Source organism: Equus quagga, chromosome 13 (genome assembly GCF_021613505.1).
Source record: "Equus quagga isolate Etosha38 chromosome 13, UCLA_HA_Equagga_1.0, whole genome shotgun sequence".
Lineage (NCBI taxonomy): Eukaryota > Metazoa > Chordata > Mammalia > Perissodactyla > Equidae > Equus > Equus quagga.
This window is the reverse complement of record NC_060279.1, coordinates 24732837-24758329: the sequence shown is the minus strand read 5'-3', so window position 1 is coordinate 24758329 and position 25493 is coordinate 24732837. Positions and strand designations below refer to the sequence as shown.

At 40.4% G+C, this 25493-nt stretch overlaps 1 protein-coding gene across 1 annotated transcript in view; it reads right to left on the bottom strand.

The window, feature by feature from the left end:
- KCNH1 (potassium voltage-gated channel subfamily H member 1) overlaps positions 1 to 25493 on the bottom strand; it is a 357626-nt gene that overhangs the window by 107427 nt on the left and 224706 nt on the right. Inside the window, exon 8 of the mRNA XM_046683812.1 lies at positions 1739 to 1938. Within this exon, the coding sequence (XP_046539768.1) occupies positions 1739 to 1938 (200 nt within the window). The remainder of the gene's footprint in view (positions 1 to 1738; positions 1939 to 25493) is intronic.

Genomic DNA, 25493 nt, shown 5'->3' with positions numbered 1-25493 from the left:
GCCTCTGTAACTTCATACCTTCCGTAGAAATAATAGCAGCTCCCTTCTGGAGTTGTTGTGGAGCCTAAATGAAGCATGAATGCAGGGCCAGGCGCGTGCAGGAGTGCAGTAAATATTTGTTCTCAGCGCACATTCAAGGAATGGGAGCTGGTGCTGGGGTGGTGTCATTTTATGTTATTGTTGTTACTATGGCAGATATTCAACAAAACCGAAGTATCCTTCCTTTTAAGTTGGGATCAGTTAAATTTAGTTCAAGTTTTCCTTTTAAACTATCAACTCTCAGCTGACGATTCTAATGGAGAAAGACTAGGAACATGGAGAGCTGGTCCAAAGCCAGTTGAATTTGGCTTTGACTTTGTCATAAGGTATTTCTGCCATAGTGTTGTCTTTCTCTTTTGCTCATTCTAACAATGAAAGGAATCAGTACTTACAGGTTAGCAATAAAAGAAGGGCGGTTCAAAAGGCTGAGAAGCAGAGAAAAACTTAGCAATCCCTTAAAATCTGATGTTACATTTTTGCTTATAGAAAATATACAAAGGAGATAATTCATAAATGAATAATAGAAATAGGAAGTCCACTGTATCTTTCCTTTATTCCTTCCAGTACCGCGAAATTTTCTTCAGTTTGCCGAGATGCATCTACAATAATGAAACTCTTAGGGAATGATAGGGATTTATTGCCATTTCCATTTTACAGGTGGGAAGACTGATGCCTAGAGATGTGTCTGACCCATGCTCTGCTCAAGTCAACTGATGATTAAGGCACAAGCCCTTGAAGGGTATTTCCCAGACTTGTGTGATGAATAGGGTCACCCAGGCATTGCCAAAAATGCAGATTTCCAGTTCCCTCATACCCTACCCCCCAAATCCTGATTCTTTAGATCTGGGATGGAGGCTGGGAATGTTTTTTTTTTTTTGAGGAAGATTAGCCCTGAGCTAACTGCTGCCAATCCTCCTCTTTTCGCTGAGGGAGACTGGCCCTGAGCTAACATCCATGCCCATCTTCCTCTACTTTCTATGTGGGACGCCTAGCACAGCATGACGTGCCAAGCAGTGCCATATCCACACCCAGGATATGAACCGGTGAACCCCAGGCCGCCGAGAAGTGGAATGTGCGAACTTAAACACTGTGCCACTGGGCCAGCCCCTGGGAATGTTTTTAAGGATCACACCATGGGATTCTTATCAGGGTCAAGCCCAGAGTGAGGCAAGAGCCTTGGGCACAAAATTGAAGGGGATGCTAAAAACGCAGTAATCAAGATAAATCATAGTTTAATGCAATATTTTTAAAAATTAAAATTCATGCAAAAAATCCATGATGAACAAAATATCGAAGTGTGAATAAAGACAAGATCAGTAGCAGTGCTGTGCCATCTTGGACGCTGAGGTGAAAGGAAGACCAGTAATACCGATCACCTCACCCCGGCTGGCCCTGAGTCTTATCATCATGCAAGTGTGGGAAATTCTGCCCTGGACGGATCAACTTCCAGTCCCTCTCTTCTCCAGGAGACACACCTGCCTTTCCAATATCTTAAATGAAGGCTCTTAATTGCTGGTTCTTGAGCAAGGCTGATGTGGAAGCAATCAAAACTTCTGGAGGTAGGACCTGGGAACCCAAAGCTACCCAGGTGAATTCTGATGGATGGCCAGGATTGAGAATCACTGCCCTACGAGAGCCTCAGGTCTCGCTGGGAAAGCCAAGAGACAAGCAGTTTACCTGAGCTTGTCGCCCTCCTTACCTTCTCTGTGTCGATGCCTCTGGACATGGACCAGGTGGACACGATGTAATCCATGACTCGCTCGCTCAGCCCCTTTGGGACCTGGTAGAGCTTCAGGAAGTCTCTAACGCTGTTGAGCATCTCATGGTACCTGTTGGTGTTGGCGTACATCTGTTGGAAAATGGTCGTCACATTCCCGAAGATTGTGGCATACAGAAGGGCTAGAGGCAGGAGGAGGAGAAGAAACAACACATGAGTGGTCCCTGGGCCAGACCCAAGAATGCCCAACTTGCCCAGAGCAGGTCAATGGCCAGAGCTGTCCCCTCCAGTGCAGACTGTCCTGACCCTCCTCAGGAGAACCTGACCCCAGAGCCTCAGGGAGTGGACCCAAAGAGAGAGCCTCTTAACCCCAGGCCACTAGGACAGGGCTGGGGTAGATGGGAGCTGACAGGGCTGGGGCCAGAGCTAGGAGACAGATGGCAGTGGAGGGAGAGGGGTGGGGGCAGTTGGACTTCTTCACTTTATACTTCTTGTCACAAAAAGTTTGCACCATGCCTGAGGCCACCAGTCAAACATGTTCCTATGTGTTTCATACCAGCCCAAATCCAAACCTGTCAGCAAGTGATCATCATCAAGCCTTGCTATGTGCCAAGCACTCCCCTACCTGCTGAGGAAGGATGGTGAATGAAAACTCAGTCCTGGCCCTCATGCAGCTAACAGTGCAGCCGAAGGACAGAGCTCGAATACGTAATCACAGCTCCCAGTTGCCCTTGAATGCTGAGCTCAAGTGCCACCACTTCCTGGAAACCATCCCAACACTCTTCCCCTCCATCTGTCCCCATGAGAGTGACCAGGACTCCCCAGGCATATTTCTACAGAGCTCATGTTATATGTACCAGTTTACAAGCATATGCCTCTTTCTTTGCCTGCACCCTAACAGGGTTTGAATGGCCTACAGCTGGACCCATCTCCTCCTTTTCCCTCTTTTCCTTGTAACCCCAGTATCTAACACTATACCAGTACTCAACAAATATTTGCGAAATTAGTAAATTTCACATTTTTTTGCTCTAGCTTTTTGAAAAAACTTTTTAAAAAATTTGGATTATTATTGATATATAATAAACTGCATATGTTTAAAGTATACAATTTTGATAAGTTTTGACATATGTAAACACCCATAAAATCACCACCACAGTCAAGATAGTGAACATCTCATCACTCCCAAAAGTTTACTCATGTCCTTTGATAATCCCTTCTTCCCACCCCTCCCCGCTCCCCATCTTCCACTCCCCAAGCAACTGCTGATGTTTTCTATCACCAAAGGTTAGCTTGCATTTTCAAGAATTTTATATCAATGGAATCATACAGTATACTCACTTTTTAAACATCTTTATTAAGATATAATTCATATACCACAAAATACATCCATTTAAAGTATACAATTTAATGGCTTTTAGCATATTTATAGAGCTGTGCAACCATCACTACAATCTAAGTTTAGAATGTTTTCATGCCCCCCAAGAGAAACCCCGTACCCATTATCCGTCATTGCCCTTCTCCCCTACCCTCTGCATCCCCCAGCCCTGGGCAGCCATTAATCTACTTCTTGTCTCTATAGATGTGCCTATCCTGGACATTCCACATAAGTTAAATCATACAATATGTGGGCTTCTTTCATTTAGCACAATGTTTTCAAGGTTCGTCCACGGTGTAGCATGTATCAACACTTCATTCCTTTTTATTGTTGAAGAATATACCATCGTATGGATATGCCACATTTCATTTATCCAGTCATCAGTTTGTGGGCCTTTGAGTCATTTTCAGTTTTTGGCTATTATGAATAATGCTGTTATGAACACTCATGAACAAGTTTTTGTAAGAACATGTTTTCAATTCTCTTGGATATATACCTAGGAGTGGAGCTACTGGGTCATATGATGACTATGTTTAACATTTGAGGAACGGCCAAACTGTTTTCCACAGTCACTGCACCATTTTGCATTTCCATCAATGATGTATTGGGCTCCAAAGGTCTCCATATGCTTATCAGTACTTATTTCTATCTGTCTTGTTGATTAGCGCCATCCTAGAGAGTGTGAACTGCTACCTCATTGTGGTTTTGATTTGTATTTCCCTGATGGCTAATGATGTGGAGCATCTTTTCATGTGCTTATTGGCCATTCAGGTATCTTCTTTGGAGAAATGTCCACTCAAATATTTTGCCCATTTTTCAGTTGGGTTGTTTGCCCTTTTATTATTGAATTATGTATTCTTTATATGTTCTGGATACAAATCTTTTATCAGTTATATGATTTGCAAATACTTTCTCACATTTTATGGGTTGTCTTTTCAGTTTCTTTTTTTGTGTGTGTGAGGAAGATTGGCCCTGAGCTAATATCTGTGGCCAATCTCCCTCTTTTTGTTTGAGGAGGATTGTCGCTGAGCTAACATCTGTGCCAATCTTCCTCTATTTTATGTGGGATGCCGCCACAGCATGGCCTGATGAGCTGTGCTAGGTCCACACTTGGGATCCGAACCTGCAAACCCCAGGCCACAGAACCGCAGCGTGGGAACTTAACCACTACACCACCACGCCGGCCCCATCTTTTCACTCTCTGTGTGGTATCATTTGCAACCTGAAAGATTTTAGTTTTGATGTAGTCCAATTTATCCATATTTCTCTTTTGTACTCTTTTTGACTGGCTTCTTTCATTCAGCATAATTACTCTGAGATCCAACGATGTTATTAAATGTAAAAATAGTGCATTCTTCTTTTTAAGAAAAAAAATGTTTTATTTCGAATTAACCATAAGTCACAAGGAGCTGTAAAGATAGTAGAGAGAGAGTCCATGTATGTACCTCTCCCCCAGTTTCCGCCCAGTGGTTCATGTTGCATAACCAGAGCACACTATCAAAACCAGAAGATTTACACTGCTTCAAGGATGTGTGTAATTCTGTGTCATTTTGTCACACGTGTAGATTCGTGTAACCAGCACCACATTCAAAATACAGAACTGGTCCATTATCACAGAGATTACCCTGCACTACTCCTTTCTACTCACATTCCCCCTAGCGACCACTAATCTCTTCTCCTTTTTTTATAATTATGTCATTTCAAGAACATTATATAAATGGAATCATACAGTATGTGACCTTTTGAGATTGGCTTTTTCCACTTAGCAAGACGCCTTGAGATGAATTCTTGTGTGTATCAATAGGTCATTCTTTTTTATTGATGAATACTATCCCATTGTATAGACATGCCACAATAATTTCTTTCTAATAATCTTACTCAGGGTTAGGTGACAGACTATAAGGGAGGGGAAAAAATAAGAGAGAAAGGCATGGATCTAGAAGTAAGGGAAGGAAATCTTCAGCTGAATCTGTCCAGCAGTGCTAGTGCTGGACATGTCTGCCTGAAAAACTGAGGACACAAATCCACCTGAAGAGAATTGTGAATGAGGATGGGAGCGCTTGCTGCCGCCTCCAGAGATGTACCAGGGAGTGCTGTCAATCTGAACAGAGCAGTCAGATGAAAAGCAGAAGTAGTTAAAAGCCTGAATAATGCAGACACCAGCTCTTCTAAGCTCATAAATAACCTCATATATCACAGGGTCTAAGCTCCTACTTCCTCCATCCCAGCAAAGTCACTGAACATGCTCAGAACCAACCTCCCAGAGTCTGGGCTGGCTGCCCAGTTCCCAGTGAGTCTGACCCTAACTCAACAAGCCTGCATAGCAGTCCTGCCTCAGCTCTGTTTTCTGGTCCACAGCGAACCAGAGGTCATACGTGAAGAGTAGAGGTGCCTTTCTCAGAAGGCTGTCAGAAAATTAATTTAATCTTGAGCTTAAAGAAATAGTACCACTGGGGGCTGGCCTGGTGTCATAGTGGTTAAGTTCGTGCACTCCACTTCAGCAGCCTTGGGATGGCTGGTTCAAATCCCTGGCACAGACGTACACACCACTCATCAAGCCATGCTGTGGCAGTGTCCCACATACAAAATAGAGGAGGATTAGCACAGTTGTTAGTTCAGGGCCAATCTTCCCACCAAAACAAAACAGAACAAAACAAAAAAGGAAATAGTAACACCAAATCAATACAGTAAGAATGGCTCTCTTGTCCATGACCTGGGAACCAGGCACAGGTCTGAGACGCTGGTGTGCTGATCAGACAGCTAAGGCAGTGATGCAGTGCCTGTCATTTATGGTCCAGGGCTGCTCCTGTCCCACCTGCTTCTGAGGTATTCTGGAAGATTAAGGGTCCTCAGGAGAGCCTTATTCAATTATTATCACTATTATGAAATATTATTATTATTAAAAATGGATAATCCTGCTCTCAGTGCCCCTTCTTTAGTTTTACATGGTTGAGTTATATGTTTTTATGTACACATTTTCTTTGTTGATACCTATATATAAAGCATATGTCCTAAAATACACACAACCTCACTGAGAGAGAAGATATCTAAGTCCAGCTATCACTTGAATAGATATTTGAGTGTGACGTGGGGAGGAAGAGAGGGAGACTGCAATGTCACTTCCATGACTGGACCTCACAGTGCCGAGGATGCTCTGGATGACTCTAAATGTGGATTAGTGGTGTCCCTTCATTTTGGGAAAGAAGTCAGGAGGCCTCTCCCAAGCGAAAGGCAAAATGATGATTTGGATAAGAGGAGGTTTCTTTCCTTATCTGAGTGGTTTACAGTTAATATTGAAAGAGCTCTGGGTCCCACCCAAAGAAAAACAAGATGTATTCCCTGGCCCTTAATTAGAAATTGCCATATGGAATTTAGGGGATGAGTGGCAAAACTTTTTGGTTCTGTTTCTCTTTTAAAAATGTAGTGTTTATTTCTGTATACATTGTACATATACACAGTTTAAAGAGTTAAATGCCAAGACATTTAAAAAGTCCTTTGTCCCTAAGCCTTCTTTCTTTTCACCCAATTTCCTGTTCTTAGAAGCACCCACTTTCAATTGTACTAGCTGATTGCTTTGCTACTAATCTCCATATTTGAATGTCATGCTCAAATCGTTATGCCTTGATATTTCAATTACCGGCATTATCCCTCGACCTCTGAGAATTTAGCTCTTTTCTCTCCTCACCTCCAATGTCACACTCATCTCTCACACCTTTTCCCACTGCTCCACTCTCCCAATATAGTCATGTAATCATTTGGTTACATAATTATCTGCATTATATTATTATAACTAGGTGAATGCTATCCACAGCTAAGCCATGTAGTATCTATAGTTACTTTTCCTTTTCTGCAATGTTTTCTTTTCCCTGTAGCTAATAATATTAGGTCTTCAACTTTCCATTGGTTTAGTTTACTTATCACTAATTTGACTCCAACCTCTCCCACAGATAAATAAGTTTATTCTTAATATATTAAGCACATCAGTTAGACTATCCATTTCATTTTCATAAAGAAATCTCTACTGGCTTTGAACTGTTCCATCACCAGCCATGTGGAGGTCTCTGCTCCATCATCTTGAGAAGCCACTTCACTTATTCAGGTTAGATCTCCCAATTTCTGCACCTCACGTTGTCTGCCCTCTTGATTTACTCCTTTTATTTTTTCTTTTTTATGATCCCAAAGTTTTTTTTTTATTGAGGTAACACTGGTTTCTACCATATATAAAGTTCAGGTGTACATCATTATATTTCAATTTCTGTGTAGATTACATCATGGTCACCACCCAAAGACTGATTACCATCCATCATCATATACATGTGCCCCGTTACTCCTTTTGCCTTCCTTTCTCCCCTCTTCCCCTCTGTCATCTCTAGCCTAATCTCTGTCTCTATGTGTTTGTTTGTTGTTATTGTTTTTGTCTTATATTTATGAGTGAGATCATATGGTATTTGACTTTCTCCCTCTGACTTATTTCACTTAGCATAATACCCTCAAGGTCCATCTATGTTACCACAAATGGCAAGATTTCATCTTTTTTATGGCTGAGTAGTATTCCATTGTGTATACAGACCACATCTTATTTATCCATTCGCCACTTGATGGGAACTTGGGTTCTTTCCAGGTCTTGGATATTATGAATAATGCCACAATGAACATAGGGGTGCATATGTCTTTACACATTCGAGTTTTCATGTTCTTTGGATAAATACCCAGCAGTGGAATACGTGGATCATATGGTAGTTCTATTCTTAATTTTTTGAGGAATCTCCATACTCTTTTCCACAGTGGCCGTACCAGTTTGAATTCCCACTGACAGTGTGTGAGAGTTCCCTTTTCTCCATATCCTCTCCAACACTTGTTATTTCTTGTCTTCTTAATTATAGCCATTCTGACAGGTGTGAGGTGATATCTCATTGTAGTTTTGATTTGCATCTCCCTAATAATTAGTGATGCTGAACATCTTTTCATGTGTCTGTTGGCCATCTGTATATCTTCTTTGGAAAAACGTCTGTTCAGATCTTTTGCCCATTTTTTAATTGTTTGTTTTTTTGTTGTTGAGATGTATGAGTTCATCATATATTTTGGATACTAACCTCTTATCAGATATATGGTTTGCAAATATTTTCTCCCAATTGTTATGTTGTCTTCATTTTGTTGATGGTTCCTTTGCTGTGCAGAAGTTTTTTAGTTTGATGTATTCCCATTTGTTTATTTTTTCTATTGTTTCCCTTGCCAAGTGAGACACGGTATTTGAAAATATGCTGCTAAGACTGATGATGAAGAGCATACTGCCTATGTTTTCCTCTAGAAGTTTCATGGTTTCAGGACTTACATTCAAGTCTTTAATCCATTTTAGTTAATTTTTGTGTGTGGTGTAAGATAATGGTCTACTTTCATTCTTTTGCATATGGCTGTCCAGTTTTCCCAACACCATTTATTAAAGAGACTTTCCTTTCTCCATTTTATGTTCTTGGCTACTTTGTCAAAAATTAGCTGTCTGTAGATGTGTGGGTTTATTTCTGGGCTCTTGATTCTGTTCCATGATCTGTGTGTCTGTTTTTGTGCCAGTACCATGCTGTTTTGGTTACTATAGCTTTGTAGTATATTTTGAAATCAGGGAGTGTGATGCCTCCAGCTTTGTTTTTTTTCCTCAGGATTCCTTTGGCTATTCCGGGTCTTTTTTTGTTCCATATAAGTTTTAGGATTCTTTGTTCTATTTCTGTGAAAAATGTCATTGGAACTTTGATAGGGATTGCATTGAATCTGTAGATTGCTTTAGGAAGTATGGACATTTTAACTATGTGAATTCTTCCAATCCAAGAGCATGGAATATCTTTCCACTTTTTTGAGTCTTCTTCAATTTCTTTCAACAATGTTTTATGGTTTGCAGTGTACAGGTCTTTCACATCTTCGGTTAAATTTATTCCTAGGTATTTTATTCTTTTTGTTGTAATTGTAAATGGAATTATAGTCTTAATTCCTCTTTCTGCTACTTCATTGTTAGTATATAGAGGCAACTGATTTTTGTATGCTGATTTTGTATCCTGCAACTTGACTGTATTCACTTATTATTTCTAAAAGTTTTTTTGGTGGATTCTTTAGGGTTTTCTATATATAAAATCATGTCATCTGCAAATAGTGACAGTTTCACTTCTTCCTTTCCAATTTGCATCCTTTTTATTTCTTTTTCTTGCCTGATTGCTCTGGCTAGGAATTCCAATACTATGTTAAATAAGAGTGGCAAAAGTGGGCATCCTTGTCTGGTTCCTGTTCTTAGACAGATAGCTTTCAGTTTTTCTCCACTGAGGATGATATTGGTTGTGGGTTTGTCATATATGGCTTTTATTATGTTGAGGTATTTTCCTTCTGTACCCATTTTATTCAGAGTTTTATCATAAATGGATGCTGTATCTTGTCAAATGCTTTCTCTGCATCTATTGAGATGATCCTGTGATTTTTATTCTTCATTTTGTTAATGTGATGTCTCATGTTGATTGATTTGTGCATGTTGAACCTCCCTGCATCCCTGGAATAAATCTCACTTGATCATGGTGTATGATCTTTTTAATGTATTATTGTATTCCATTTGCTAGTATTTTGTTGAGGATTTTTACATTGATGTTCATCAGTTATACTGGCCTATAATTTTCTTTTTTTGTGTTGTTCTTGTCTGGTTTTGGTATCAGAGTAATGTTGGCTTCATAGAATGAGTTAGGAAGCTTCCCCTCCTCTTCAATTTTTTGGAAGAGTTTAAGAAGGATAGGTATTAAGTCTTCTTTGAATGTTTGGTAGAATTTGCAGGGAAGCTGTCTGGTCCTGGACTTTTATTTTGGGGGAGGCTTTTTATTACTCTTTCAATCTCCTTACTGGTGATTGGTTCATTCCAATTCTCTATTTCTTCTTGACTCAATTTTGGAAGGTTGTATGATTCTAAGAATTCATCCATTTCTTCTAGATTACCCAATTTGTTTGTGTATAGCTTTTCATAGTATTCTCTTATAATCTTTTTATTTCTGAGATGTCCATTGTAATTTCTCCTCTTTCATTTCTGATCCTATTTGAGCCTTCTCTCTTTTTTTCTTGGTGAGTTTAGCTAAATGTTTGTCAATTTTGTTTATCTTTTCAAAGAACAAGCTCTTACTTCCATTCACTTTTTTCTATTGTTTTTAGTCTCTATTTCATTCACTTCTACTCTGATTTTTATAAGTTCCTTCCTTCTATTGATTTTGGGCTTTGTTTGTTATTATTTTTCCAGTTCCTTTAGGTGCACTGTTAGGTTGTTTATTTGAGTTTTTCTTGTCTGTTGAGGTAAGACTGTATTGCTATAAACTTCCATCTTAGAACTGCTTTTGCTGCATCTCATAAATTTTGGCATGTCATATTTTCATTTTCATTTGTCTCCAGGTATTTTTTTTTTGTTTCTCTTTGATTTCTCCATTGACCCAATAGTTGTTTAGTAACATTTTGTTTAATCTCTACATATTTGTGGCTTTTCCAATTTTCTTCCTGTAGTAGATTTCTAGTTTCATACCATAGTGGTCAGGAAAGATGCTTGGTATTATTTCAATCTTCTTAAATTTATTGAGACATGTTTTGTGGCCTAATATGTGGTCTATCCTGGAGGATGTTCCATGTGTATTTGAAAAAAATGTGTATTCTGTGGTTTTTCAATGGAATGTTCTGTATATATCTACTAAGCCCATCTGGTTTGATGTGTCATTTAAGGCCAATGTTTCCTTATTGATCTTCTATTTGGATGATCCATCCATTAGTGTAAGTGGAGTGCTAAAGTCTCCTACTATTACTGTGTTCTGTCTATGTCTCCTTTTATGTCTGTTAATTGCTTTATATATTTAGGTGCTCTTATGTTGGGTGCACAAATATTTACAAGTGTTATATCCTCTTGTCGGATTGTTCCCTTGATCGTTACATAGTGTCCTTCTTTGTCTCTTGTTATAGTTTTTGTTTTAAAGTCTATTTTGTCTAAGTATTGCTACTCCAACTTTTTTTTCATTGCCATTTTCATGGAGTATCTTTTTCCATCCCTTCACTTTCAGTTTGTATGTCTTTAGGTCTGAAGCATGTCTTTTGTATGCAACGTATATATAGGTCTTGTTTTTTTATCCAAACAGACACCTTATGTCTTTTGATTGGATCATTTAGTCATTGACATTTAAAGTAGCTATTGATAAGTATGTACTTATTGCCATTTTGTTACTTTTTTTCTGGGTGTTTTAGTGGTTCTTCTCTGTTCCTTTCTTCTTCTCTTGCTCTCTTCCCTTGTGGTTTAATGGCTTTCTTTAATATTATGTTTGGCTTCCTTTCTCTTAATTTTTTGTATATTTATTATGGATTTCTCATTTTTGATTACCGTGAGGTTCATACATAATAACCTACATATATAGCAATCTATATTAAATTGATGCTCTCTTAAGTTTGACTTTTTGCTAAAAGCTCTACTCTTTTACTCCTCTTCTCCCACATTTTCTGGTTTTGATATCATACTTAACCTCTTTTTAGTGTGTGCTCATAACCCTCTTATCATGGAAATAGATAATTTTAGCACTTTTGTCTTTTGACCTTTATAGATGGTTGATCTGCTACCTTTACTTTATATTTGCCTTTACCAGTGATTTTATTGTTTTGTTTTTTTGATAATTTTCTTATTCTTATTTGCGTTTTCTTTTCCACTTAAATAAGTCCCTTTAGCATTTCTTGTAAGGTTGGTTTCTTGGTGATAAACTCCTTTAGTTTTTGCTTGTCTGGGGAACTCTTTATCTCTCCTTCCATTCTGATGATTACCTTGCCAATTAGAGCATTCTTGGCTGTAGTTTTTTTCCTTTCAGCACTTTAAATATACCATGCCACTGCCCTCTAAACTTCTGCTGAGGAGTCCGCCAATAGCCTTCTGGGCTTTCCATTGTATGTAACTTGTTGCCTTTCTCTTGCAACTTTTTGGATTCTCTCTTTATCTTTAATTCTTGACATTTTAATTATAATATGTCTTGGTGTGAGCCTCTTTCGGTTCATCTTGTTTGGTGCTCTCTGTGCTTCCTGTACCTGGATGTCTGTTTCCTTCCTTAGGTTAGGAAAGTTTTTAGCTATTATTTCTTCAAATAGATTCTCTGCCCCTTTGTCTCTCTCTTTTCCTTCTGGGACACCTATAATACAGATGCTAGTGTGCTTGATGTTCTTTCAAAGGTCCCTTAGATTTTTCTCATCCTTTTTGATTATTTTTTCTGTTCAGCTTGGGTGATTTCCTCTAGTTTTTTGTCCAGCTCACTGATCTGTTCTTCTGCATCATCTACTCTGCTATTGAGTCCCTCTAGTGAATTTTTCATTTCCGTTATTGTATTCTTCAGTTCTGATTGGTTCTTTTTTTATATTTTTCAATTCTTTGTTAAAGTTTTAACTGTATTCATCCATTCTTCTCCCAAGATCAGTGACCATCCTTATGACTATTAGTTTGTACTCTTTATCAGATAGATTATTTATATCTGTTTTGCTTAGTTCTTTTTCTGAGGATTTGTCCTGTTCCCTTGTTTGGAACATATTCCTTTGCCTCCTCATTTTGCCTCTTTCTCTGTGCTTATATCTATGTATGAGGTAGGTCAGCCTCATCTCCCAATCTTTGAGAAGTGATCTTATGTAAGAGATGCCTTATGAGGCTCAACAGCATGCTTCTCCCTCTTCACTAGCTCCAAATGTTCCAGGAGTGTCCCCTGTGTGGCCCTGTGTGGGCTACGTGTATCCTTCTGTTGTGGCAGGTTTGCTCTTGCTGCAGGTGCCCAGGGAGACTAGGCTGTTCCCCTGGCTGGTTCATTGTAATGCTCAGCTATGTGTAGTTGCTATATGGTTCCTTCAGTCACTATATCGGGCATGGGGAGCCCCAACACAGTTGGCTGCAAGGTCTAACAGCCTATTCCTGCTGAAGTTTTTCTGTTAAGTGAATAGGCCCCCAGCATAGCTGGTTGCCAGGCTCAGGGGCTTACAGTTGCTGTACGTCTCTGGCCTGCAAGGATGTTGTTAGCTCTCCCAGTAGTGCAGCTGCGTGGGGCCAGCCCCAGGTGTGGCAGTACACAATTGTTTCAGGTGTTGGAAGATAGGGCTGCTCCCCTATGTGGCTTAAGATTGCTCCCTGCTGTGAAGCACCATGCCTAGAATGTGGCTTTTTCCTCTCTGGAAAGGACTTTCTGCTTCTTCCACCTCAGACAGCACTGTTCCTTGTTGTGGAGATTTTTTTCCAGTTTCCAGTTCTCTCTCAGGGGTAACTGTTTCAAGGGTAGCTGTAAATTTGTTATGTCCATGGGAGGAGATGAGAGTCCTCCTACACCATCATCTTTCCTACAATTTCTGGTTTACTCCTTTTTGTCAGTAGAAGACATTTCTAATAGCTTTCTGAGAAAAGATACATGGGAGCAAAATTTTTGAGATCTAAAATGCTCACTTTTATACTCAATAGCTTAGCTGGCTGTAAGAGTATAGAGTAGAAATGATTTTTCTCAGAATTTTAGAAATATTTCTCCATTTTCTTCTCTTGATGTTGAGAAGTCAAAAGCATTCAGATCCCTCATCCTTCATATTGAACCAGTTTTTTCTCTCTAGAAACTTTTTCCACGATGCTCTGAAAATTCATAATTAAGTATGCTCAGTTTTCATCCATTGTGCTAGGCTTTCAATAAGCCCTTTCAATCCAGAAATGTATGCCCTTCATTTCATGGAAATTTTCTCTGGTTAATTCTTTTTCTTTTCTTTCTTTCATTTTTTTTTTCAAACTTACCTCCAGCAGATCAAAGGATAAGGAAAAGGAGAGGAGAGAAAGAGCAGATGAGCAGGGTGGTGATAATAGTCGTGGGATGGGGTGAGGGAAGAATAAATATAATAGACACTTTTCGTACCTAGTCAGCTTTCTAGTTTCGCTTGAAATAAAATCCCTCACACTTTCTCAAAAGCCAAGGGCAAAGGGAAATTGAGAGACTGTTCTATGAACCCAAGATGGGGGGAAATCCTAGTCAGAATTTACAAACTAAGGGCAATGGAAAAGGAAGTAGATAGCTCAACCCTTAGGACCTTTGGTGGGACAGAAAAGAAATGGTCAAGGAGTGAGTTGGAAATAAGAAGCTTAGCAGGTCACACATCCTAAGCCCTTGGCTATTCTCTGCTACATTTAACCCGTTCCCCAGCTCCCCATTCTCCTTAGCACACCAGTCTCTAGAGCCATCAGCCACACTCCTCTCCCTTCTCCCATCTCTGTCTCTTTGGGACATCTACTCTAGGTACCAGAAGCTGGAGGGGCACCTAATCTGCCTGCTACTGAAGGGAAGTGAAGAGGAGGAGAGCCTGACCCTGGGTGAGCAGGGCATCTCTGGCATTCTGGGTGACCAGCTTCTGCAGAGCTATTAGAACCTCAACAGCAGACTTTTACTAATCAGTGGGTCAAACGGACTTGTGGGCTTCTCTAGGAAGTTGGTCACTATTCATAAAATTGCTTCTATTGGAAAAGGCACAAGTTCTAATAAACAATTTTGCAGAACATAATTTACTCATAAACTCAAGAAGGATGTAAAAATAATAATAAGTTGCCACTTTTGCAAGTGTATCAAAGCTTAGAGATAAAGAAAGAGTTAATATGAATCTTTTTCCATTGTGCAATAATTAAAAAATCATTGTCTTCTGTTGTCATTTATAAGTCTATCCAAACTGACTTTGTTCTATGCAGAATTCCTGATGATATATTAAAACAGAATTTAAAGAACACTCTACCCTCAAACCTATGCTCATTCCTGTATTCTTAGTCCCCAGCAACACGCCATTATTCTTTTGTCAGCCCTTCTCATCATCTGACAACTTCATTTGGCAATGATGGGGACAGCTGGTCATGGAAGATGAATTGACATGGGTAGAGCCACACTGACTCTCTGACATCTTTTTTCCCCCTTTTTATGCCAAATGCAGAAAAGACAAGGCTAAAAAAGCATGGGCTGAATGAATACATAGAGGGAATAACTGAAAGAGATAAATCAGGGGAAAACAAAATACTTCAAAATGGAGGTAGGTTTTCAAAGGCATGTTGATAAAAGATTCTCTTGGTCCATTTTTTTGTTCTAGTTTTATTGCAATATAATTGACATATAACCTTGTATTAGTTTAAGGTGTATAACATGATGACTTGACATATGTATCTATTGAGAAATGATTACCACAATAAGTTTAGTTAACATACATCACCTCACACAGTTATTGGGTTATTTCTTTGATGGTTTCTTTTCTTTCATTTTCTATTCTCTTTTCCAAAATCTCCTATTTAGGTGTTGGACTCATGGATTAATCTAATTTTCTTATTTTCTCTCCTGTTTTCTATCACTTTATGGGAGATTTCTTCAACTTTTATTTTCTATCCCTTTATTTAATTTTCATTTACTCTCATATCTCTGATTCCCATGAGTTTTTTTTTTTTTTTTGTCCTCTAATTGTTTCTTTTTAATAGCACTCTGCTCTGTTTCATTAACGTAGTATCTTCTCTTATTTTCTTAGGATATCAATGATAGATATATTTTTAAGTTTTCTTCTCCCTGTTTGGTCTTTGTTTCCTAATTTATTTATATTTGTCTGCCTTTCATATTAGAAATATGTGGTAATCCTTAGATATCTGCTCATATTTAAGAGTGGGGCCCTAAGGGCCGGCCCTGTGGCTGAGTGGCTAAGTTTGCACACTCCACTTTGGTGGCCTGGGGTTTGCTGGTTCAGATCCTGAGTGTGGACCTACACACTGCTCATCAAGCCATGCTGTGGTGGCATCCCACGTAGAAGAACTAGAATGACCTACCACTAATGATGTACAACTGGGGCTTTGGAGAGAAAAAAAAAGGAAGATTGGTAACAGATGTTAGCTCAGGGCCAATCTTCCTCACACACACACAGAAAAGGAAGCCAGACTATGGGTTGGAATCCTGGCTACACAAAAAAAAAAAAAAAAAAAAAAGTGGGGCCCTAGAAAACTGATTAAAAGCTTTGTATGTACGAATGGAGACTGTTAACTGTGAGAATTCACTATAGGGGGACCTGGCTGGGGTTTGTGTTGAAGAACTCATGGTGTCATCAACTTTAGGAGTGTCCCTTTGGACTTCTCAGAGTCCCCCGAGAAAACCCTCTCAATCTGCTGTCTGGAAAATGTTAGCAGCATTCAGCAATTAAGTAGGGAGGTTGAAGGTCTCAACATTCCACGTACAAACTCTCCCCCTAATCCTGTTTTCATATGGTACCTCTGCCTTCCATTGTGCATGGTGTCCCCCACGGTGACTCTCTCTTGAGAACAAACCAGGCTTCTGAGTGGGTGGAGGAGGGGAATTGACCCAGCTTCATCAAAGAAGAAGGACATCTGGGGGGCTAAAGGCTTCTTAGACAAATTTTCAAGCAGCCCTCCTTTCCTTAGCTCCCCTTCACTTTCAGTCCTAAAGGCACTTATTGCCACTAATGCCTCAGTCTTTTGGGGGTTCTGCTGTAAATCAAATTATTTTTTAGATTTCCCCCGTCACCTCAGGGTTCAGCTTTCTTGAGTTGGCCAAGTCAATCATTGCTTTCCAGCTTTCAAATTTTTGTTACTCTCCTCTCATCCTCTTTGTCCTTATGGATTTGTGCCCTAAAAAAACCTTTCCTTTGTTGTTGGTTTAGTGGGGTTTCAGGAGTGATTAGATGTAAACGTATGTTCAGTCAGCCGTGTTTAACAACAGCAATATTAAGAGTTTGCAAAGGCAGTTAGGAATGGCTGGTTTTGGCCCAACGTGACCCTTTTGGAAGTGAAAAATAGTTTCCAAATCTTCAAAGCCAAGAGCGCAGAGCAATGTAGTAATAAATCACAACACTACTTCAAGGTGGGTATTACCAATATTTAGCAGATAAGGAAACTGAAGTCCAATATCAGAGAAACAGTAGGCAGAAAGGCCAGAATCCAAGGTCTCGCTGACTCCAAGGCCACACACTCACTAAGTCATCCATCTCAACCTTCAGTGGGTATCAGAATCACCTGGGGGGCATTTAAAACAGTTTTTGGACCTCATCTCCAGTTCTGATTCAGTAGGTCTTGGATGGGCCCTAGAGAATTTATATTTCTACCAAGTTCCCAGGTGATGCTGTTTCCGCTGAGAACTTTGAGAAGCATGGTACTATGACTGTCTATCTTCTATTTCAACTCATGTTTTATTTCAGAATATGTTGTCAAACCCTACAGGCATAAACGTTGGTTTTGATTTGTTCTTCGTGGTCAAGGCTCATTGGATTACTCACCAATTTCTTTTTTTAGAGTAGAGTAGATCAAAAGGAAAGAGTTGCTTATCTATAAAAAGCCCATTTTCTGAATGTAGACTATAACATTCTCGCTCTCTCTTCCTCCCTCTCCCTCTCTGTCCTTCAACTCTACTCCCACCCTTGCTACACTGCCACCCCCAGATCTCACAGGTACCACCAGGAAAAAGTGAGGAAGCAAAAGCCCTCTCCATCCCTGCTTTTAAACAAGCTAGTGCCTGAAATTCAATCTCCATTAAGATTATGCCATGCTTCTACTTATTTTAATGAGACTTACTTTCTTTATTTTTGGGGAAAAAAAAAGAAAAAGACTCTTGTTATATGAATTTCCCTTAAAATGAAATCACCAGTCTTATGATCCTCAATTCCCCATTAGCCAGCCATCTGATTAGGGTGAACTGCTCATTACGTCAGGTAGCTGCCCTGGTGGGTTTGAGGGGAAGGTCATTAACAGACACAACATTGGCACTGAGAGCTCCAAGCAGTCCAGAGACACCCTTTCACTTGCAAGACATTAATGAGACACAACAAATAGAGCAAAAAGGCAGAGAAGGAGCTTGGAAGTTGATCTTCTGCTTTCTAAGTTAAGAGCAGTCCAGCAAATCCCAATAGGTGAACCCAGTGACTTCTGCACCCACAATATTATTGGATAAGGAAAAAAAGATAGAGTCTTCAGAGTTATACCCTCCTGGGTTCAAATTCCAGCTCAGCCACTTAGAGCTGTGTGGCCAGAGGTAAATTACTTTTTTTCCCCCTCTCTGTTTTTGTCAGTCTGACAAAAGGAAAAACACCTGCTCACTTCCCTGGGTTGTCGGGTGAACAAGATACTGTGAGAAAGTACCCAGAGTCCTGAGGTGGAACACAGAGACCCTCCATGTTATCTTCTCTTTCAGTTAGTTACCCTGGAGTCAACTGTCAAGAACACACACATGAGAGAGAAGTTTGTTAAGACAGTAACCTGGAACACTAGCCTGAATGGGGACTATTGTCTTTGAATTGCATAATTGGACGCAAATTTTATCATTGCAGGAAAATATTGGAGTCCAGAGAGAGATGTTTTAAACCAAGCTCATCATCCAAAAACAGAGGCCTTCAAAGGAATCTCTAAAATCCATAAATGCTAAGAACTTGACACATCAGCCAAAATATTGATTATTTCATGACTTTGAATGAACCTATTCATGAATTAGGAAGGACGGAAGACTAAGTGTAAGCATGGGGGAAGAGAGAGGGGGCAGGGAAGGCCTGGGAACTAGAATTAGTCCTTTTTCCATTTCCTCCAGCACACATGACAGCAACATGTCTAATTTTGTTAATGTAGTATTTTTGGTCTTTGCTGCTATTATTGCTTTTGCTTATTCTAATGTGATAATGATGGAGTGGGTGAGAGGATAATGTTTATATTGGCATGGTAACTGGTAACTAACTTTTAAAATCTTATTTCCTGTGACTTGAAATCCATAGCTATAAATCTCGTTGTCTGGGAAGAAATGAGCGGTAACAATGGGAAAAAAAGAAGTAACTACTCATTGCCCTGTTAGCAGATCAACCCAACATAAGAGAATGCAACGAGTCTGTGCTTTGGAGACAAAAAGCTGCAATTTGGAATCCTGGGTCCACTACCAACCTCACGATAATCATTCACCCTCTGTAAATTTCATTGTATATAATAGAATTAATAATTACCTTATAGTTTATTTTTTAAGAAGTAGGATAATGTATATAAAATGCTTATCACAGTACCTGGTGCATAATAAATGCTCAATAAATAATAACAATAATTAATAAGATGATTAAGGACCATCTCTAGGTTATCGTTTTCTGGAAACATTCCCTCACTAACCCAACCATCAGATGTCTTAATTCAACAAACATTAGCTGAATACTCAGGTGAGTCATGTGCTATGCTGGGAAGCAAAATGATATAGTGAAAATAACTTGAGTTCTGAAGAGAAGGAACCGTGGCCATGAAGTATGGGCCCTGCCACTAATTTACATCATAAGAGCCTCAGTTTCCTCCTTTATGAAAAGGAGATGCTAATCTCCACCTCTCAGGGTTTCTGTGAAGATTTAATGAATTAACACGACAAATGCCAATCACAATGCTGGCTGGTATGGGGTAGATCCAAAATAAATCTTAGTTTTCTTTCTTGAACCACCCCAGTGTTAACATCCCTCCATCAATCAGCCTTGGATTCTAGTCCCCTCAGCCATTGGCTTTGAGTGGGTACATCCTACTGTGATACATAGGCTTGTGCTTTTCCTTAAATAGAAGAATTTCTGGAGTGCAGGAATTGCGGTGGGGTCATTTCAGGGGCATATTCCTTTGCATTCCGTGGGTGCCCAGTAAATGCTGAATTTGACTAACTTTTGAAGAGACTGTCCCAAAAAGGTGAGTTTGCTCAGGTTCAATTATACAAGGTATGGGTTCTGGACCCAAATACAATGTGGGTGGGGTTTTTCCACACACCATCACCAATTCTCTGACACCAGCTGGGTGCCCTACAGTTCAACTCAATTCTGATAGCTTCAGAGTCCCTAAGCTAATGGCTGAGTCCCACAGACTGCCCTCCACTTCAGATGCCAATCACAAGTCTAGGCTGTTACCTGTGCTTCTGACTGCCTGGCTATGAATCAGAGGTTCCCACAACCCCTTCCTTGGGTTCGATTAATTTGCTAGAGCAACTCACAGAACTCAGGAAACCCATTTACTCACTAGATTACTGGTTTATTACAAAAGATATTAAGGGACAAGAGTCAACAGCCAGATGAAGAGATACAGAAGGTGAGGCTCCAAACAAAGGAGATTCTGTCCCCATGGAGTTTGGGGCCAGGCATGGTGGCACATGGAAGCATTCCGGTTCACCAACCTGGAAGGTCTCTGAATCCCGTCCCTTTGGGGTTTTGTGGAGGCTTCATTACACAGGCATGATTGATTAAATCACTGGCCACTGGGGACTGATTCAATCTCTAGCCACCCTCCTCTCCCCCGGGGTCGGGGAGTGGGACTGAAAGTCCCAACTCTCTAATCACATGGTTGGTTCTCCTGGCAAAGTGCCCCAGATGTTGGATGTTGGGTGAGTGCCAAAAGTCGCCTCATTAACATCACAAGAGACACCTTTATTTCTCTTATCACAGGAGATTCCAAGGGTTTTAGGAGCACTGTGACAGAAACAGAGATGAAAACCAAATATATATTTCTTATTATAAATCACAATATCACACAAGGGCTTCTCAAAGTTTGCTCTGGGACCAGTAGCATCACACCACCTGGGCATTTGGTAGAAATGCAAATTCTCAGGCCTAATTTCCTGCTAGCACTATGCCCTCATTCCTCCTCAAGCTGGACAGCTACTGCCCTGGGCACAGAAAATGCTCCCCAAATCAGAGAATATAAAACACTCATACATTCCCTATTTTATAACAAGAAAAGCCTGAAAACTCATTTAATATCTTGCTAAGAATAGCACGAATTCCTATACCACACTGAAACTCTGCCACGTTGGTGAATGTCACTTAACAAGCAAAATTCTTACGGGGGAGACAGAAGGTTATTTTCAGCTACTTCTCATCTGTCGAATAAAACAGCGGCTCCCACTCCATGGTCACCCATTAACAATGCAGTTTGTGCCACCTTATTTCAACCAGAGTTTTAATAGCACCACAGATAAAAACAGAGCAATTTCCACAGGCAATTACTTCTGCAAATGAATCAAAAAGGTCAGACCCAGGTTGGAAAGGTCTCCAAATAATTTTCTACTTTTATTTATTTTGTGCTTACTGAGATCTTGGTTGGAAAGGGAGGGTCACTTGCTTACAGTTCTGCCTGGCTGAAGGTAGACGGGCTTGCGGGTCTGCAAACCCAGGTCTCGCTTCACTTCATAATGAGAGCCCTCAGATTATATTCCTCCAATGTGACTCATTGAAGAGAACCTAATTAACAAAGCCATTTAAAAGAACACATAATTTTTAAAGTCATTTAAACAAGTGTGTTAACCTTAACCGGGCTCATTTTCCAATAGCGGTTATGTCTACTCCAAAAGTTATAAGCTCTCACAAAGCTCAAACTTTATTTGTCTTCTACATCTCAAAATAAAAAAAAAAAGAAAACAAAAAGAAAAACTTTTCAGAAGGCACTACTATCATCATGATGAGGTAAATTGGAACAGCACAATGATTGCACAGAGTGCCTTTTAAAGAAATACCTCTTCCACAGCCAACTTGGAAGCAACCCAAGCGCCCATCAAAGGATGAACGGATAAAGAAGATGTGGTGTATATACACAATGGAATACTACTCAGCCATAAAAAAGACAAAATCATGCCATGTGGAACAACGTGGATGGACCTTGAGGGTATTATGCTAAGCAAAATAAGCCAGACAAAGACAAATACTGTATAACTTCACCCATATGTAGAAGATAAACAAACACATGGATAAAGAGAACAGGTTAGTGGTTACCAGAGGGGAAGAGAGTAGGGGTAGGGTGAAAGGGGTAAAGTGGCACATACATATGGTGATGAATGGCAACTAGACTATTGGTGGTGAACAGAATGCAGTCTACACAGCAACTGAAATGTGATAATGTACACCTGAAATGTACACAATGTTAGAAGCCAATATGATCTCAATAAAATAATTTTTAAAAAGATGCTCAAATAAAGAAATACCTCTTCCAGGGGCCAGCCCCATGGCCTAATGGTTAAGTTCAGCATGCTTGACTTTGGCGGCCCAGGTTCGTGGGTTTGGATCTCAGGTGTAGACCTACACCAATCACCAGCCATGCTGTGGCAGCGACCCACATATAAAGCAGAGGAAGATTGGCACAGATGTTAGCTCAGGGCTAATCTTCCTCAGCAAAAAGAAAAAAAAGAAAGAAATACCTCTTCCAATAAAAATAATAGAAAGAAATTAAAATCACTTTCTCCACTATTGACAACTCAAGCTTAGCACCTCCAACATCTGTTGATTTTTCTCACCAAACAACCATCAGTCTCTTAGTTTTCAAGGCAGCATTGGAGTTACTTAGCTGCTAACTGACACTGCAGGTCATAGTGTCACTCTCCACATTGCCTCCAAAGCGATAATTACCCAGAATGATAGACCCCTCGCTTTCTGCCACACAGGATGCCAAGAAGTGAGGAGAGTTGTAAACTGATACTGGAAAGAGCTATCCTTTCATAAGTCAGTGGTCCTAATCCTGATTCTACTGTCTAACAGCTTTAAGGCAGTGCCTTCACTTCTTTGGACACAGGATGTCCAAATATTTGTTTAATGCTTGAATAAGTGAATAATAACAATAATAATAACAACTGGTACTTATACAGCTTTCATGATGTGAGTCGTTCTAACCACTTTACATACAAGAGTTATCTTAATGGTAGATACTGTTATTATCTTCATTTTACTGATAAAGAATCTGAGTCAAGTATGTTTAAGTGACTGCCCAAAGCCACACACCTGGTAAGTGGCAGACGGAGGATTCACATCCACACAGGCTGGCTCGTCAACCCACTCCACCACTGCATCAGTTGCCTCTCTAAACACGTGTCTACTGTGTGCCAGATATGGTTCCAATGCTTCAAATATACTGACTCACTTAAATCTCTCAATAACACTATGCAGTAGGGAGCATCATTTGCCTTATTTGCAGATGGGCCACAGAGAGGTTAAGCAACTTGGCCAAGGTCACATAGCCAGTAAGTATGGAGCTGGATTCAAACCCAGACAGTCTGGCTACAAAGGCGATGCCCTGAACCTTTACACCAGCGTTTCTAGACTCAGCACAACTGATTTTTGGGCCAGCTACATCTTTGCTGTGGGAAGCTCTGTTTTTTTTAATTTTTGTTTTTAATTTTCGAATGTTAAGATTTACAAAGCTTCTTTATTGCACAGAAAGTAAAAATGCTGTTAGAATCTCAGTGCAACTGGTAGCCACAGACCGTCGATCACAGCTATCCATGCTACAGCAAGAGTCTTACATGAAAACCTAACAACGCTTACAGTTTTGTGGGGTGAAGTCCCCAAGCTTGGTGGTGGATTTCCAAGAGGAACTAAACCGAGGAAGGCGGAATGTCACAGGAACTATTCTTCGGCTCTTGGGGTGGGTAGGTGTCCTGGGGTTTGTATCACAGCTACCTTTCCCTTTTAAACAGCTAACAAATCCAAATGAGCAGTCCAATCAATACTGAACAGTTCTTTTCTTGCCGGTTATTTGGGGTCTTGATCATCCTCGCCTTCAGCATCTGTTTCTCTCTTCCTCTTTTCACCTTTTCTGCTTTCTTCCTCCCTCTTCATCCTCGTCCTCATCATCTTCATCTGCATGTCCAAATTCTTCCAGTTCCCCGCTAACTTCCTCTTCATCTTCCTCCCCTTCTGCCTCTTCATCCTCGTTCACATCAAACTCTTCCTGCTCACCATCCTCATCCTCTTCTTCTTCCTTCCCAGCATCCACCTCGGTATGAGTCAGAGGCTTCTCCACCCAGACAGGTCAGCTGGGACAGGAGCTTGAAGACATTCTCGGTAGCCATTCAGTTTAGTAACCTCACACTTAAACAGATCCAGGCTTTTCAAATATTCCAACTTTTTCAAAGGTTCCAAGGTCCTGATATCTTTCAATTTATGTCCACTTACGTTTTGATGGGTGAGATTTGGAAGTTTTTCTGTGAACACGTCTAGACTTCTAAACATTCTATTGTCACTGAGCTCAAGCTTTCCCTATTTAGGGAGTTTGAGGAAATCTGAAACTGAAATCAAGCCTACATTTATTAAACTGAGGAACTCAGTTCACAAATTCACTAATTCAGCTAGGTCCTCAATTTTCCCATCATTTGATTTGCAATTGTCTAGGACAAGTTCTTGAGCAGCTGCCATGGTCCCTTTTCGCAGCTCCAGGTGGATCCTGCCCTTCATGCCCAAGTTTCCCTCGTCCTTGCTCTTCAAACTTAATTTTCCACGGCGGAGGCGGAGACAGGGAGAGGGTGCCGGCCTGCGCAGCGAGGGTGGTCAGAGGGGGTTGGCTCACAACAAAGTTACCCACAGGCATAGAGAGAAACCAAGCAGAGAAAAGGGGGCTGGGGCGCAGCTCTACGCTGCGCCCAAATGGCGTCACGGTGGCGCTGACAGCTGCTCCACCACCTGGGAGCTGTCCTGTGTGTTGTAGGATGTTTAGCAGAATCTCTGGCCTCTTCCCATTGATGCCAGTAGCACCTCCCAGTTGTGACAATGAAAAATGTCTCCAGACATTGCCATATGTCCTGTGGCGAGCAAATTCACGCCCCCGTTGAGAACCACTGCTCCTTTCCTTGAATAAATAAACCTGCCAAATGAGGAAGTCACACAAGAAACAGCACTGCAAGGGACTTAAAGTCTCTCTGATCTCCAATAAATGACTATGATGATGAGTCACGATTATGGAATTAGAAATAAAAATTGAAGTGGATGATAATAGACCACGTCTATTGTGGTGATAAAAACTTGGCCTTTCTCATCTTCTCAGAGACAGAGACAATTCCCAATCTAATGGTGCTGTCTGTAATTGACTTGAGGACTTCTTATAAGCCCAGATATCTGTCTTCCACAAAGATTTTGATCGGGTGGGAGATAATTCTCTCACCATTACCCACACCATGAGTCTCTGCTGCTTCCCCTCCACTAAATCTGACAGCCCATAGCCATCAGAGCTTTGGAGTGACAGTGACTAAAGGGTTAAATACCAGCTCTGCTACTTACATGCTGTGTGACTTTGGGCAAAGCACTTGATCTCTCTGAGCTCCATCTTCCTCATCTGTAACAAGGGGATAATACCATCTGCCTTACAGTAGGATTCTGGGGAGGATTAAATCTGATGATGTACATGAAGAGCTCTATGCAGTACAAGCTCAACACATGTCAGTGGTTGCTATATTATTATTATTCAAGATCCAACTCAAAACATAACTCTTCCAGAAGCCTCCTAGAACCATCACATCTAACTTCCCTACTCTGCTCCCCAGTGTAACTCATGTGTGAAATCAGCAATACTCAGATGGGCCCTACTTACCGGGAACCACCACGATCATG